This window comes from Raphanus sativus, chromosome 6 (assembly GCF_000801105.2).
Source record: "Raphanus sativus cultivar WK10039 chromosome 6, ASM80110v3, whole genome shotgun sequence".
Taxonomy (NCBI): Eukaryota; Viridiplantae; Streptophyta; class Magnoliopsida; order Brassicales; family Brassicaceae; genus Raphanus; species Raphanus sativus.
Window position 1 is genome coordinate 35,239,357 of NC_079516.1, and position 18,433 is coordinate 35,257,789.

Sequence of the window (18,433 nt, forward strand, 5' to 3'; positions counted from 1 at the left end):
TTATAAATGCATTAATTGTAAAATTATTGTTTTTCTGTTAAGTACGACAGTATTGAATTTTTTTCATGTCCCAAATTCATTTGTTAACATTAACCATTCATGAATAAAATGCATTCTGTAGTCAAATAAGTAGAAAATTAGCAGGACCACTCATAACATACTATCCCACTTGTGATATATTTTTGAACTATAGATTCAACTCTGTGGTATATATAACCATAGAACAATACTTGTATTCACCCCTGAGGTGAACTCCTCTAATTCACCTCATCTCTATACACCAATTAAACTGCCACATAGATTAGTCAAGAAAAATAGTAAAACTTAAAGAAAAAAAAAAGAGGAAAATCGCTAAAAAAAAAAAAAGACGTCAATTAACTTAACGCCGTAGTCTCTTCTCTTCATCGCTTACAGGAGTACAAGGGTTTGTCAAATTGAGTCTCTGATTATATACTTTCAAATCATATTTCGATTTCTCCTCTCCAAACCAAATCAAACCATGTTCATCCATGACCTGAACCAGAATAGATTTTGTACTTTTGGAAAAATTATCAAACGAGGAAGGAGATGGAGTAGAAGAAGAGCATCAAGGTAAAAAATAAGTTTTTGTTACTTTGATTAAAACTACAAACAAAGTGGATCCACGAAGAAGTGCCCAAGAAGAAGAACAAAGAAGAATAACAGAGAACTAGATACAAAGAAGGAGGAAGAAGAAGAAACTTGATGCGCAAGAAACGGAAGTGTGAAGAAGAAGTGTGATAACAAGGAGGAAGAAGTCAAAAAAAACTATTATAAGATTATTATACAATTCTAATAAGAAAATTAAAGTTGGAGAAAGTAACCACTTAGACATACAAAAATTATTTTCTTCTCTCTCTACAAGAACAAGAGAACAAACAAGGGAGAGAGTAAAGAGAGAGTGTGTCCCTGTCTAATAATGAAACACAAGACAAAACAGATTGAGTGTTAGAACAAAATCAGAGAGTGAGTGAACAAGAGAAGCAAAGATGAGATGATGGAGAGGCTGGCCGAGAGTAGTTGAGTTGTTTTCTTTTGGTTTTATATCTTGATGTCATATATATCTGTAAAACTGATGCATTTGAAACAGGTACACAACCTTAAAAATTAGCTTATGCAAGCAGATAACTACCTAAAATCACAAATAAGTAGTAGACTGAATAGATAACTAAAAAGCTTAAGCCTATGCCTGACCCTAACTCGTTAAGGAGATGGTATCGTGGACTGAGACTCTGTTCAATATATAGCTGCAGAGAATTTGGGTGATATATAAGACAGTGGCTCAGCATTAATTATGTCATATATCCTCTTCACATACAAACATATTCAAAACAAGAATAGAGTAGTCTATGAAGTTTTAGGGGGCACTGTGTATGCTCTAAGTCCGTTGAAGCTGAACATGAGTATAGTAGTTAAATGATGAAGATTGACGATAATAATAAATGTAAAAAAATAGTGTGCTAGAAACACCAAAAGTAAGAACAAAAACAAAACATAATTAGAACTTGCTTTCACATATAAAATAACAGAGTTTTACGATGATCCATCAAAGCTCTTGTCAAATCCCTACAAAATATGAGACATAAAAAATTAAAAAATGAGAGAAAACTCAATATAAATAGTATAGAGAATGAAGTACTAACGTGAAGCAGTTGTGAAAAAGAAGGTTCATTGTATAAGGTCGGACTATTGGCAGCATCAGATAACTGGGTATCAGGAAGAAGACTTGAGTCCTGATATATATATATTGATTAAGATCCTCAAATTCGATAAAAAATGGAAAAAAAAAATATCTAATACCTGAAATGTCAACTTCTTTCTCGCTGTAGCATTATTAGATGATTTTGATTTAGTAGAAGGCTTTTCAAGAACACTCAAATATCGACCATGGCGTCCGACTTTTTGGGTTCTTGGTCGTCCAGGAGGATTTTTTCTTTTTATTCCACGTGCATTTAGAACTTCTTCTTCTTCCTCTTCCACAAGTTCAAAATCTGAAGTATGGAGCATCCATTTATCAGCTTTCACAAGTTCCTTTTTCTTTTCCATCAATTTTTCAAGCAACTGAATGGCAGCTTCATCTGCACACAATGTCAGTTCTGTATGTTCAGCAGCAACAGATGCTATCTCACGGAAAGTACGACATATATGACTATAGCGCTTTCCGATTGATTCATTCACTGTGTCATTGGGTGTCGCTGAATGATAAAAAGATATGGTTCGTGCTTTAGCCTCTTTACTCCATCGATTCAGAATGTAGATAGGTGGAATTCTCCTAACATCCTTCTTGGCCAACACTTTTAATGCATGACGACATAAGATTCCAGCAAAAGAAAATTTCATGCAACTACAATGTATCGTTTCGTTTGCAGCATCATAGTTAACCAAATGATTTTTTCCAACACCACGAAAAGATACATTGTATTCAGCACTTGTCATCTCAGACTTATTGACCCGTTTGGCAACATAATCACCGATAGCTGTGTATTCCTTCTGGAACAAGGTAAAGACTTCTGGTGTATACACGTCCACTGCATGTTGCAACATTTCTACAGGAGCTGATAATACCGTCGAGGTATGCATCATACCGAAGTCAGCAGTTAATTCTTTAAATCGCCTATCATCCAACACTCTCTCGTAGTGTTTAAAGAAGTGCAACAAGTTATAACTGCTCTTCAAGTATTTTTTCAAAATATTGTTCATACTTTCACTACGCTGTGTGCTCATCATATCTGCTGTAAAACTTTGACGACCATATACCCTTGCCCATTTTTCTCTCAGCTCAAACAAATCCTTCAACCATTTATTCTCTGTCAATCCATGCTTCTCAAGGAATGCACTCCATGCTGATAACCACTCTACTTCATTCTCATGGTCATCTACACATTTTCTAAAGTCTGTGGCAAACTGGTTCGGTCCATGAAATACACGGCTCAACCTCTTGGCAGCGTTCTGGTAAATATGCCAAACACATAACCTATGTTTTGTTCCAGGGAACACTTTTCCTATTGCATTTGCCATTGCTGCACATTGGTCTGTAAGAATTGTTTGCGGTTGTTTTCCAGACATTACTCCAAGAAAAGTCTGAAAAAGCCACTCAAAAGATTCTATGGTTTCATCATATAAGAGAGCAGCACCAAACACAATAGTTTGCTTATGATGATTGACCCCGACAAATGGAGCAAACGGTCTATCATATTCATTGGTCTTGTAAGTCGTATCAAAGCAAACGACATCTCCAAAAAGATTGTAATCACCAATTGACCGATCATCTGCCCAGAAGATATTAGTGATCATATCGTCCTCATCAAGTTGAATTGAGTAAAAGAAAGATGCATTATCCTCTTTCTTTTTTTGAAAGTACTCCAAAACCGCTCCAGCATCTCCCTTTTTCATTTCTGCCATTCGCTTACGGTATATGTAATTGCGCAGGTCTTTATCCATAAAACCCAGATTCGCTTGTCCCCCAACTTCTCTGCTCATCATTTCAATGGTCGCCTTTGCTGAAATTCCTGACATATCAGCATCATTAGCATGTTGTTTTTGAGAGATAGACATTGCTCGGTTACTCTTCAATAAATGCTTCATTGGTGTCCTCACTAAATCATGGTTATGATTCGGCTCAAAAGTGACAATCTTATATCTTCCGTTAATCTGAAGGTAGCAAGACATGCGAGCTTTACAACCACACCTTGTGATTCGTCGTGAATGAGGTTTATTGACCTTAGGTTCCTGCCTAAACCCCTCTTTTGCGCATACATAAACCATCCTTACTAGCTTGTTGTTTCTTTTCACAGTCCTTTGTCTCCTTATGTTGAAACCATGATCGCCTCCATACTTTCTATAAGCTTTATATGCAGACTCATCAGAACTGAAATCCATTCCAACAAAAAGTTCAGATTTTTTCTGATTTTCATTGTTTGCCTCTAAAACATCAACATCTTCAGTCTGAAAATAATTCTCATTGTTGTTTATGTCCTCTTCTTCATCAAAATCACTGACTGAAGCATTGTCATCGCTGAGGGAAGCATCTTTTATTTCAGCTAAAAGCTCATCTGAATTCTGACTTAACAAACTGGTTTCACCTGAGGCTTGCAAATTAGATTCATCTTGACTAGCGAGAGCAATTGTTTGACCACTTAAATGACTATTCTCCATTGCAACTATATAACAAAATAGAAACACAAGTTAGAAATTATCTTAGATAACATATAACAGTTGGACTTTATTTTAATAGAGATTCTAAATAATAAAACACATCAAATTAATGCCAATCATCAACTTTTATCATATATCACGATCTGACCTTGTTCAGTCATAAACGACATCAATTTAATGCCTTCTCACGGCCAGACTGTGTCCAAGAACAATGTATTCCTAAGACGTAAAAGTATCAATAACTACAATTTAGTATATTAGTTCCAATTTGTCAACCTAGTATAGTTTTTTTTCCTTTCAAAACTGAATAGTTAAATAAGTTTGAATAATATAACAAGTTTAAGAATCTTAGATTTCAGACATTAAACACAACAAACACAGTTTTGTAGTCTTGCAATAATCATTTATTAAAAGTATAAAAGTTGAAAAACACAGAAGCGTTCACTGATCTGTCATCGAACATAAAATATTCTTCCCTTTTAGAAAGTCAAATACAAACACTGGCAAAGTAAGCAACAAAGCATCCGTAACCTCCTCTATTCCTTTTATTGTTTTTCTCCTATTACTATGATCATACATATGTGTGATTCAAGAAAATTTAACAACTCTAAAAAACTATATGATCCTGAGATATGTAACAAACAATAATTAAAGTTGAGAATAATTATATTGCTCTAACGAATTGACATGATCAAAAAATATCAATTCTAGAATTTGAAAGAGGATAAAAGAGAGTAGCAAAGTACCGATGCAAAACCTATCTTGAACCTCTGTTTGAAATCCACAATCTCTGTTTTTTTAGGGATCGAGAAGAAGCCTCTGCCTTAGAAGTTGAAACAGCCAGACTACGGCGTTAAGTTAATTGACGTCTTTTTTTTTTTTAGCGATTTTCCTCTTTTTTTTTTCTTTAAGTTTTACTTTTTTTTTGACTAATCCTATGTGGCAGTTTAATTGGTGTATAGAGGTGAGGTGAATTAGAGGAGTTCACCTCAGGGGTGAATACAAGTATTGTTCATAACCATACATATATTAAGTTAGAGTCTCAAAATTCAATATTCAGAGAGAGAAATTTTCCACTCTCTTTTTAATCTGGAGAATACTATTGTTGCACGATTTCGACATTATTAATTTCCACAGATGGTGACAATATCTTAGGATCTCTATTTTCTATAATTGTAAAACTCAGCTGCAATTAGGCTTGGGCATAAAATCCGGAATCCAAAATCCGAACCGAAAAACCCGACCCGTTATCCGACCTGAAATGTAAAAATACCCAAACGGGTTTTGTAGGGTGGTATAAAAAATATCCGAACCCGAAGTGTTATTAACCGAACCCGAACGGGTAATCCGAAAAATCCAAAATTAATAGTTAATATAAATATTTTGAAATATATATAAGTATTTCAATTATTAAATTCAATATTTTATGGTAATATGATATATAATAATAAATATTAAAAACTTTATAAATGTTTTAAGTACACAACTAGTTATAAATAGATACTTTATAATTTTCTCATTGAAATAACAAGTATACTCTCTAAAATGTAATGTATATTGTTTACAAATGATATTTGTTTTCATGCTTGATCTAACATTTTATTATTATTTTATCAATTTTATGTGTGAGAAATTAATTTTTATTTAATTTAGGTGTGTTTCTTTATGTTTTGCTTTAAGTTTTTGTTTTTACTTTGGTTATATCCGAACCGAACCGATATAACCCGAATTTGAACGATATATGGTTACTTTATGGGTTTTAGTAAACAATACGATTTTGAACCGAACCCGAAGTGTTATTATCCGAACCCGAACCGTACTAATAAAATTTTAGTATGGGACCTAGAGGCATAAACCCGAAAATCCGAAAAACCTGACCCGAATGCCAACGGGTACCCGAACGCCCAGGTCTAGCACAACAATTATTATGCCGTTCATTTCAAAAACAATAAATATTTGATGACATATATGTGATATATAATAGTGACTAAGGATGGGCGTTCGAGTATCCATCAGGTTCGGTTCGGATCTGTTTGGATTTCGTGTTTTCGGGATCAAAGATTTCAGTTGTAGCCAAATAATTCTAAATTTCGGTTCAAATTCTATTTGGATATTTTCGGGTTCGGTTCGGTTCGGATAACCCATTTAAATTATTTTTGAAATTTTAAAATTCATTATATACTTTAAATTTCTCAAAATCTATAAATAAAATAATATATTACATATAAATTTGAATAACATATGCCATAATACCTAAAATTAAATATAAATTGGTTCGATTTAAATATTTTGATTGAAAATTAATAATTATTTTAAGTATTTTAGTGTTTGGAGTATACTCTGACTATTTTAGATATTTATTTTTGACTATTTATATATATTTTCAAGTATTTAAACCAACTTAAAAGTATCATATATATTCTTGATGTTTTTATATACATTAAATCTAAAAATAATTAATATATATGAGTATATATTTTTTCTGATACATTTGGGTATCCGAAATACTTCGGTTCGGATCTAATTCGGTTTGGGTTCGCTAAATATCAAAATTTTGAATAATTTAGATATTTAATTAATTTCGGTTCGGATTTGGTACTACTCTTTCAAATCGGGATAGGTTCGGTTTTTCAGATTAGGATTTTTCATTCACCTTAATATTGACATTAAAAAATAGCAACATATTTTTGAAAAAATTACGCATGGGGAAATCTAGTATGATATTATATCAGTAACATGTAACACTGAAGACATATGACAATAATTATAGACTCGTGTAATATCAATTCAACACGCAATAGAAGGGGGATTCGAATGGGCACACCACTTGAACTTGCAAAGTAGATAATGGCCATACAAATACGAACCAAGATCCAAAATGGCCCAACACCACGCCAATAGCTGATGACAAACTCTACGCGTCTATCTTCTTCTTCACCATTCACCACTCCAGCAATATTTAATCCTTATAAGCTTTAATATTCTTCTCTCTTTTTTTTTCGTGTACAACTATACCTATATACATGTGTTGTTGACACTAAATTTATATTACACTTCTATAAACACATCAGCAAACTTAGTAAACTTACATTTTTCATTAAGGAACAAAAACTAGAAAAACTGTAAATGTTAACATTAAGAGAATATTATAATATATTTTACATTTTGTTATTAATAAACATTAACTAGAAAAACTTGAAATTTATACATTCATGGGGCTTTATTGATTGCTTGTCACGCATACATCCTAAATATTCTTCCAAAACACTCCAAAGACTTAAATATATATACTCCTAGAAAATATATCATTTTCTCTATATTTAACTCATCATTTCCTTTTTTTCTCATCATTTCCTTTACTAATTTCTTCCCATTAGATTCTCTTGCTCAAATACGTTTTTTAAAATTTTAATTATACGACTAAACTATTCAAGTATATTGATATAATAATGTAAATTTTCATTTATAGAGAGACTAATAATGAAGTTCTAAAATCTAATCTCTATTATTAAAAGAGAAATACACTTAGGAAATGCCCCTGAGTTTTCAATGTTAATTACACTTACATGCCACTGATCCTATTAATAACATTCCTAAAAAAATGCTTGTCTTAACCAGTTTATTAAATGTGTCTTTATCACTTTCTTTATTTATAGATAGTCTCTATTTTAATGTTTGTCTTTTTTCAGTTTAGTTAATGTGTTGTCCTAAAACAAAATTTAACTTCTCTTGTATTAAATAAATTTCAAAATTATTTATTTGTTATCAAAAAAAAATCTACGATTAATTTCGAAATTATTTATTGTCGTAAAACAAAATTTAACTTCCATTCTCTATTAAAATAATTTCAAGATAAAATGGAATTGCCCTTTTCATCTAAACCAATGTTTATTCACCTCACATAGAGTTAGGTCTCAATAAATCTAAAAAATTATTGTATGAATAAATTATCTATGTTTTATTCCCATTAAAATCTGTTTAACTGAACTTGCAGAGTACTCAATATTAAACTAGATTTTGACCCGCCCTTAAAAAGGGCGGGTATATTTTTTGTTGGAAAAATTATTTATGTAATAAAAACTATGATTTTTGATAAATTATATTTTAAAATTTTATGACTTATTTTTGTTATTTAAATATGACTAAATATTTGAAGAATCTAGAAAATTCTAATCCGTAATATGATTTTATTTATTGAACCCGAAGTTCAACTTATTTTACACTGATTTTTTTTAATTTAAATAAAATATTTTATATCTTCCACCCTCTTTGTATTGAAAATTTCATTTGTGCATTTCAAAATGTTTTCTTTAATTTTATTAAATTTAGTTTATGTGATTTAATTTTTATTTTCAAAGAAACTATTTTTTAAAAAAATTGAAATAATTCAGACCCGTATTATGATTTTGTTGATTTAATCATCTGTTATTTCAACTTGATTTTATTTTGAGGTTTCATTTATTAAATGCTTTCAAATAATTAATAACGTGAAAGATTTTTTAGAAAAATATGGCGTAAATATTTAAGAAACAAAAAAATTAAAAATGGTAAGAACTGAATTATTAAATACTATTTAGTATAATTGCAAAATAATGACTTTTTATTGGTTGCAAATACTGACGGCAAAAAAGTACATACAATATTTGTAATTAATTGGAAATGTTAGGACCATATTCATAAGAAGTATTATGCTTTAGGCTCTAACTGGTGACATAGGGAACCAAGGGGAATCATCTATTCCCACTCATTCCTCAAAAATTACACCATTTATAGGGAATTTTTGTTCCGTCTGATTCCTTGTCATTCCTTAAATTTTAAGGAACCATAGAACAAAAACATTCCTTATCAAAATTGATATGGAACAAAAGTAATAAATATTCTTTTTAATTCCATTAATTTTATTCCTATTCATTCATTTCCTACTCATTCATATTCCTAATTCAATGGTCACCAGTTAGAGCCTATTCATTCATATTCCTTTTAATTATTAAGCTAATTTTTAATAGTATAGATGCTCATGCCTAACTGATATTATAAATTGATAAAAAGACTGTTTATTTTGTAAAATAATTATATTAAATGAAAAATTAAGTGAAAATAAATGTAACACACTTCTATTTTTATTTAAGTTATTATTTTATTCATAAAAACATGGCTTTGAATAATTTTTTTGATTACGTTATTTTCCACCGGTTGAAACTGAAATAATTTTATTTATAGAACCCGAAGTTAAACTTATTTTACACTGATTTTTTTTAATTTAAATAAAATATTTTATATCTTCAACACTCTCTGTATTGAAAAAATTATTTGTGCGTTTTAAAACATTTTCTATAATTTTATTAAATTTAGTTTATGTGTTTTAGTTATTATTACAAATTTAACTATTTTTAAGAAGTTGAGATAATCTAGACCCGTATTATGATTTTGTTGATTTAATCATTTGTTATTTCAACTTGATTTTATTTTAAAGTTTCATTTAATAAATGCTTTCAAATAATTAATAACGTGAAAGATTTTTGGAAAGTTATGGCGTAAATATTTAAGAAACAATTTTTTTAAGAAATGGTAAGAACTGAATTATTAAATACTCTTTAATGTAATTGCAAAATAATGACTTTTTATTGGTTGCAAATACTGCAGGCGAAAAAATACATACAATATTGGTAATTAATTGGAAAAGTCAGGACCATATTCATAAGAAGTATTATGCTTTAATAGTATAGATGCTCATGCCTAACTGATTTTATAAACTGATAAAAGACTGTTTATTTAGTAAAATAATTATATTAAATGAAAAATTAAGTGACAATAAATGTAGCATATTTTTATTTTTTTTTATTTAAGTTATTATTTTATTCATAAAACATGGCTTTGAATAATGTTTTTGATTACGTTATTTTCCACCGTTGAAACTAAAATATTTTTTTTACTAAATCAAACATTTAACCATATATAAAACTTAGTTATTTACATTTTTGATTTTATAATTGGCACAAAATCTATATTGATTAACTAATAAATAAAAATCTGCACTATTATTATTATGGTAATATAATTAATGATGTGTATTAACGTTAAGGTAATATAATTAATAAAATTATTAAGCTAATGAAATATAGAAATACAATTAATGTAATACTACTATTCATGTTTCCAAACAACTTTCATTTAGAATACTATACTTGTTTCCAAACATCTCCAAAATGTACTTCAACTTTAATAATATAGATATAAGATTAAGTAAATAGTTAAGAATGAGGCAATTGTCTATATTCTTGCTAACTACATTATTTTTAGGAAACAATTGATTTGCTTTATAAATGTTATGGACATTTATTAATTAACTAGGTGTAACTAGACATGCAAACAATATACTTTGAAACATAATGAAAAACAAACCAATTATTTCAAAAGAGATTTAATTACTCCATACCTTGATTCGTAAAGAAAAAACACCAGATTCACAAATATCAAACATTAGACCCTCGATTAATGAGTTTTGAAATCGTCATCGCCATGGGAGAACACCGAAAGTCGAGATATTTATTTTTTTCATTCTTCACAATTTTTTTCTAAACACCGAACGGTTACAAAACAAAATTGTCGGTTAGAATAAGAGAGGGGAGTCATGAGCCACTAGACCAACTTAATTTGATCTAAAACACTATGGCCCTAACAAAAAATGTAATAACAATGAGCCGATTAAATTGATTTATATATGATTCAAAGTCAATTATTTTAATGTATTTTAAATTAACTAAATTGATTTATATATTTCATATATAATCTATCATTGTTCACTTTAAGCTTTCTTTATAATAAAAAATATTTTTCACAGATTTGATTGTTTTTTTAAATTCAAAAAGAACTCAATGTATCCAATGGCGGATCCATCAATTTTTTTTACATGTGGCATGATATATAAAATTTTTAAAATATGATAACAAAAGTATAATTTAGAGATGTGAACCCAGATTTAGGTGTGTCAATACATACACTAATACCATTTTAGCTGCTGATTCGTTTTGGCTTCCTATGCAAAACCAATTATTTCATAATTAAACATGTGTCAACTGAACCCCCTAATCCTATAGTAGGAACGCCTCTGAATGTATCACAAGTAACTATTAAAAAATACATCATTTAGTGTAAATCAAAAATTAAAAAATTAAATAAACACCCGCCCAGTCGGGCGGGTCATGGTCTAGTTAATATTGAAAATTCATTAACTACATATTTCTTATTATGTTTCTATATTTATTTCAGTATTTCCCTTACTAATTTCTTCCCATTAGATTCTCTTGCCCAAATACGTTTTAATTTTTAAATTTTAATTATACAAATAAACTATTTAAGTATATTGATATAGTAATGTAAAATTTCATTTATAGAGAGACTAATAATGTAGTTTTAAAATCTAATTAATATTTAAAAACTCATTAACTATATATTTTTTATTATGTTTCATATAATAACAAAGTTGATCGAGCTGTGGTAAACATTGTTTGAAACATTATAGCCCTAACCAATAATATTCTTAAAGAGAGTACATGTAGAATATATTGTTATAATTAAGTTAGCAGTAGCAATGACAAATTCTTTTCTTGCAAAAGCCACCTTTCTTGTTGTCGCAGCCTTTAAGGCACCAACTGTTGCAATGTGTATTGTTAGTACATACTCCAAACTTTGGGTGATCGTTGCAACACAATGAACCTCCTTTGTTGGAAGACCAAACTGAATCTTCTCTCACCACTTTTGTGGATTCAACACCTACAAAACAACACATATCCAAAATAACACATATCCAGAATTTTGATTTGTTTTCTTTGAACAAAAAAAAAGAATAGAAAATAGTTTTGAACAACATCAGTTTATTTGATCTAAAGAACTCACCTGCAAGCAAAACGGAAAGAGCAATGAAAGCAAGGAAAACATATCTCGAATTAGCCATTTCTATCTTTTAACTCTCTAAGGGTTTAATATTATTGTTGTAACTTGAAATGGAGATAGTCTATGTTTGATATATATATATAGGGTCTTCACTTGTTTTCTAATAACGTTATTAAGAATTATATTATACATTAAACAGAAACATTCGGTAACGTACTTTTACATATTTGTAACGCACATCAGCAAATTTGGTGATTAAAATTTTCATTAAGGAACATTAACTAGAAAAAAACTGGAAACGTTACATTTATGGTGTATTTATTGAGTGCTTGCCATTGCGAAGCATACAAACGTAAGGTTTTTTCTAAAACATTCCAAATACTGAAACTTTGTGATACATATATGCCTACTGGTATGTATATATCATTTTTGTATATGTTACGTGACCGAACAAAGTAAGTTCGTATCAGACACCCAAATATATCTTAATCTATTAAGATCGAAGTACAAATAGTATTTACCCCTTAGTTTTGCACAAAAATTACAATAGAATGTCACTGGAATTAATTCTACACATTGATTAATATTTAAAGAAAATTTTCACGCAGGAGGCAAACCTCAAACCCATTAACATTTGCTTGATCCAATAACTGCTTTTCAATATCTCTCGAACCATATAAATGACATTCAATTTTTGTTTGACCACAAAGCAATATCTGTATGAAATTGTTTAAAGAATTTAGTAAACCTGCCAAAATCTAAATCAATTAACATTTCAAACCAGAACTATTCCATAACTTTAGTAATGTAATTGTTGAGAACCACTAAACCGGTTTACATATAGTACATGATTTAGATTCAGTTTTGAAACCATTCATTTTTTTTTAAACACAAACCATGCGGTTTACTATATATTAATTTTTAATAAACAGGATTCGAAAATATATTTTATTTTTTAGTTTTCAAATGAAAATCAACTATTATAGATTTTCTTACAATTTATCATTTATGTGAAGAAATCAACTAAAAATTCTTAAAATCATTGACTAATTACTAACTTAACATAATAAGCTCCTAAATCAAAGCTAACACATTAACAACAAAACAAGAGATATATAAGCTAATCACGATTTACTAGGATAGTTACATTGCAAAATCTTAAGAATATTTGTAACCTTAATTTGTTTTTAATTGTTCAAAAATAAAACTGTGACTGATATATTCCTATCATTTACTATATTCCTATTCCACAATTATGTTTAGATTTTTTGGTATACAGTGAATATCTCACCATAGTAACTATATATACTGTTTACACTTCACACCTACTACATTTACATCCAGATCAAAGACATATAACTTATCATCTATAAGTCGATTTTTAAATATTCCAATTCAGCTATATATTATGTAATTATGTAAATATAAAAAGTTTAATCTTTTTAATGATTTTGATATCCGGATACCCTCGAAAGAAATCCGATTAGTGCCTAAAATACAACATTATCTTAGTTATTAAAAACATTAAAGTGGAGTTTAAAAATATAATCTATACCCAACTATATTTGATCTATAATAAAAAGTAATATTTTCTTTAAACATTTTCTAAACTAACTAAAATAAACTGACATCATTTAATCTTAAATTACGGGCATCTTAACTAGATGAACCCAAAATCATGACAATTCTCCACACAACAATAATAAAACTAACAATTTATTATTTTCCTAAATAACATTCAAATAAAATGAATGTTATTTATATTTCTGTCTAAATTAAGATCTTGTATTTATTTTGAATGCTTTTTTGGTAACTTATTTTCATTATTTTATTTATATTCCTATTTAAATAGTGTATTTATTTTAAAAAAATCTCAATATACAATTTGAACTTTATATTCAAATTTACATAACAATATTTATAATATAATTAAATAAAACCCACAAGTATATTTAAAATCTAATGTTTTACACTTTAATGTTTAATTCACCAAATAAAATGAATAAAGATAATAATAAAAGAAAAACACAATTTCACTGTTTATAAATGGAAGTTGAACATACTGAACAAGACACACCAATGTCAGAACCTTAATAGCATATGAATCTGTAACAAGAACATAACCAATTAAGTTTATGGCATAGTCAAAAGTTAAGAAAATATATAATTACTAGGTGATAACCTGCGCTTGCTTTGCGCAGGGTGAACAAATTAAAAAGATATAATTATCAAATTATAAGTATTAAAAAGGTAAAAAGTTATAGTAATAAATAATACATGTTATATGACTCAATGATGTAATTTTTGATATTGAGATCGATTAAAAACAAACAGTTTGAACTTTCCAATATACTATTCTATCAGGATTAAACGAAAATAAAATAATCAAGAATAACAATCTTCCTAATAAACTAATATGTAATAGTTTTTTCACAATTTTATATTGTTTAACCGAATCCTTAAAAATAAAATAAAAATAATAAATGTAATCTGATTAATAATAATAGTTGCCAAATTAAGTGGACAGATCATGACTTACAGGTAAAAATATGAGAGCCATTATTATGACACATATTTTTTGGCTTCAAATTAGAGATGAAATTCATAGCACTCATTTTATATTTCTGTTCTCAGTTGTGATACCGTACCTAGAAGTTTAGTATAATATATATACATATCATTGTTAGTGTTTAGACCACCTCAATTCAATCCGAGAATCAATCCGAAAAGTCTCTTATTGTTCGATCTATTATTAAATTTTTTGAAAAGTATTAAATGTAAGGAAATAAAATATAGGTTATAACTTATATAAAAATTATATTTGACTATAATGTTGATTTAAAAGTTTCTTATTACTATTAATGTTGATTTTAGAATCATCATAAATGTGACCATGTTTAATTTTTATTTAACTATAACTTAACCGGATTTGAGTTTTATATATTAACTAAATTAACTACTATTACTATTAATGTTAATTTTGAAACTAAAATTATTGGTGCTTACGTTAAAGAACTTCGTTTTTAATTTAATATTTCAGAATTTCATTTTACGTTAAAGAATTTTGTTAAACAAATAAAATTTTTGGTTCTTACGTTATATATTAATAGATCGTCAACCCCTCCTATAATGTAACCATAAAATGGAGTGCAGCCTAAAACAATATGATTCGAAAATATTGGAATAACTTGGGCTAGAAGGTGAACATTAAGACTAACCTTAATTCGGTGAATGTGATCTAACACCTTCCTTTTTATACGACTATATTGTCCATTTGAAATGGAGTGCAGCCTAAAACAATATGATTCGAAACTATTGAATACACAATCTAAATTCCTTGTATAAAACCATTTAACTCTCATTCAAAGACAACTAACCATAATCGACTCCTTAATAATGAATGGTTGTAGATGTATATTATTATTCTTTTAGATGGTGATATGAGTTACCAAAACCACAACTCATAAAATATTTTAAATTTAAGAAAAATGGATGTTTCACCAATCACGGTATCAATGACCTTGATTGCGTAATTTTATTTTTTTCTTAGATTTATTTATATGGCTTCCATAGTAATAATTTAATGCATGATATTTTATTTGTTTTAATAGTAATGAATTATATAGATTTAGGATTTCGCCAATGATACAAAAATAAAACCATGTTTTACTATATGATATGTAATTGTATGTGGAACATATGTAAAATTAAAACAAAATACAAAGTTTGTATTTTTTCCTACTATATGTTAGCATTCTCTTATTCGACAACCTCAAATAGTTTCTCACGCCTAATAATAACCGTAGAGTATTTTAGGAAAAGTAAAACGTAAGGTTTTAATGTGGCATTTAAATTGGCTGATTTAATTTCCTTCGTTAGGAAACATAAAATTTTGTTTAGTACATCAGTCTATATATAATGTTATTAGTCAGTGATAAATTGTGTATATGTCTAATGATACAAAAAAGAACAATGTACTACTATATTATTTAAGGTCTTATAATTTAATAATACAATGAAAATATTGTATACCAATATATAAACTATAAAATTTAAATAGAAAATAAGCAAAGTTTGTATGTGATATTAAAAAGGGGGATAAATTACTTACATAACTACATGATGATACTTAAAGACCACCGATGATATTAAAAGATCACAATGACTCAATTATGACACCAATCATACAATCATTTGGCCATATAGTTCCTAAAAAAACTGGCTACACCAATAATGCAATCATTTTATTGTGATTGGTTCGTATATATGATTAACTGCACTTAATAGGCATTGTAGTAATGAATAATGATTTTTTGAAGTTTATATAGTAATGAAGTTTATATATTACTTGCTCGCCAATGATACAAAAAATAACAATGTACTACTATATTATTTAAGGTCTAATAATTTAATAATACAATGAAAATATTGTATACCAATATATAAACTATAAATTTTAAATATAAAATGAGCAAAGTTTGTATGTGATATAATATAAGTATGAATTACTTACACAATTACATTATAAGGTCTTATAATTTAAGTATAATGACATTTTAATCTATGTCAAACGATATTTTTTAAAAAGATTGATATAATATACGTGATAGCTCGAATATTATAGACCTGTTGTAGTAGAATAACGTGAGATAACTTGATGATATTTTGATCGAGTTATCACTTAGACTTGTGTTATATAACGTGAGATAACCTAATGATTGTAGTAGAATAATATATTGTTGTAACATGAGATAAACATATGCTCCTATATCGTGGAAATTCATTACTATAATAATATACACGAGATTGTATATATACATACGATAAAATTAACTTGGTAGATAATTTCATAGGTAAATAGGTAAACATATATAACAACATAGTAACTATGAATAACGCCGATGAGTGTTACGATCCAAGTATTATAGCAGTATTGAGAAGGAGAAAAGTGTGTGGAATTTTTGCAATGAGGATGTCGTATTTATATATGAAAGCTGATTAGGTCTAGTGCTCCAATCAAAACACAATCAAATAAACGTATTCAATCAAGCGTAATATTTGCACTTATTTGTAAGGAAGATTTAAATCTTCAATATGGCTGACTCGGCTTGTTTCCTTTCTTACAACAAAAGGGATCGTCAAATAAGAGGATTAAGGAAATTATAGAATTTAAAATATCAATCACTTCCATGAATGGCGTACACACCAATGTATATATTAAATGTTACAAAACTAAGGTGAATATATAAGACTTATAACGATGAATAGAAGGTGTATATCGTCTACATGGGATTTGGCACTAATATAGAATGTACATTCTATATTTATCTGAGCATTAAACATGAAATTATTTTGAAAGCAATTTATCTTAATCTATATATTTTGTTGTCTATATCATAGTTTATGAACATACATCTTTTAAGATGTATGTGAAATATAAGATATGTTTATTGTATATACAGTATTATTTATAAAAGGTCATTATTGTAGTCGCATAGGTCACAATATAACATACATCATTAGCTTAGAAGATATATTTTAAACTGAAACTAAATAATCGTCAAATAATAAATTTACATATTTGATCCATGACTTCTTACTTCGATATTGATATTACTTTGATATTAATTATCATATTTGTGTTTGCTTAAAAAAATTGAATGATTAATACGCAGTTAAATATAGTATGTAAATGGGATTTGGTACTAATTGAAACATATAACGATTTTGAAAACATACTTTCCATATCAGAGACAATCACGTCTTTCAATTAATACAGATGAATAATACATTTCTTTTGATTTCGTATAATTAATTAGTAGGTCAATATCAGAAATAAGTTGGGATATATCAATGGCATACTAAGTAATAATTCTAGTAAATTAAGGGTTTTATCAAAATAGAGGTGAGAGTGAATGTGAGAGTGCCACCTAGGAAATGGCAATGTGTAAATAACACATCAAGCAAAGGTTATTTTTTATGAGTGCTCCTAAAATAATATATAGGGGATGAAGAATAAATCCGTGCGGACGCGCGGATCAAAAGCTAGTATATATTACCCAAGGAACACTATATCCATGTCCTTCTCGAGATGTGGGTGGGAAACAGTTCAACGGAAACAACTCAAGCCCAACATCTCGGCATACCACATCAATATGGACCATTTTTATAGGCTATATAGGTAAACAACTATTTATATTGGAAATCATCTGCTGGGTTTTACCATGGGCTCTATTATCATATTAGATTCAAGTTTATTATGTCATTCATTAATGATTTGTTCTCTGTCGTCGCCGGAGATTTAGGAATGAGAGAGAGATCGTAGCAAATGGAGAGAGAAGGAAATTTAATTTTTTTTTTGTTAACT

General features: G+C 28.4%; 2 protein-coding genes across 2 annotated transcripts; both read right to left on the reverse strand.

Annotated features, from left to right (window-relative positions):
* Window positions 1–1,826: 1,826 nt before the first annotated feature.
* LOC108808318 (protein FAR1-RELATED SEQUENCE 5-like) lies at window positions 1,827–4,173 on the reverse strand. The gene is made up of 2 exons (XM_056987315.1): window positions 1,978–4,173; window positions 1,827–1,841 (listed from the first exon to the last, which is right to left on the reverse strand). The coding sequence occupies exons 1-2, from the start codon at window positions 4,171–4,173 to the stop codon at window positions 1,827–1,829; spliced, it is 2,211 nt and encodes a 736-aa protein (XP_056843295.1).
* A 7,579-nt stretch (window positions 4,174–11,752) lies between these two features.
* On the reverse strand, window positions 11,753–12,127 carry LOC108811352 (putative defensin-like protein 27). Its single transcript, XM_018583396.1, has 2 exons — window positions 12,070–12,127; window positions 11,753–11,928 (listed from the first exon to the last, which is right to left on the reverse strand). Exons 1-2 carry the CDS (start codon window positions 12,125–12,127, stop codon window positions 11,753–11,755), a joined length of 234 nt encoding a protein of 77 aa, XP_018438898.1.
* Between the last annotated feature and the right edge of the window lie 6,306 nt (window positions 12,128–18,433).

Bases quoted from the DNA above. Each gene is read 5' to 3' on its own strand.
- LOC108808318 (XM_056987315.1), bottom strand. From the start codon at position 4,173: ATGGAGAATAGTCATTTAAGTGGTCAAACAATTGCTCTCGCTAGTCAA.
- LOC108811352 (XM_018583396.1), bottom strand. From the start codon at position 12,127: ATGGCTAATTCGAGATATGTTTTCCTTGCTTTCATTGCTCTTTCCGTT. The intron at 11,929-12,069 runs GTGAGTTCTTTA...AATCCACAAAAG, and splicing joins TCTTTCCGTTTTGCTTGCAG to TGGTGAGAGAAGATTCAGTT.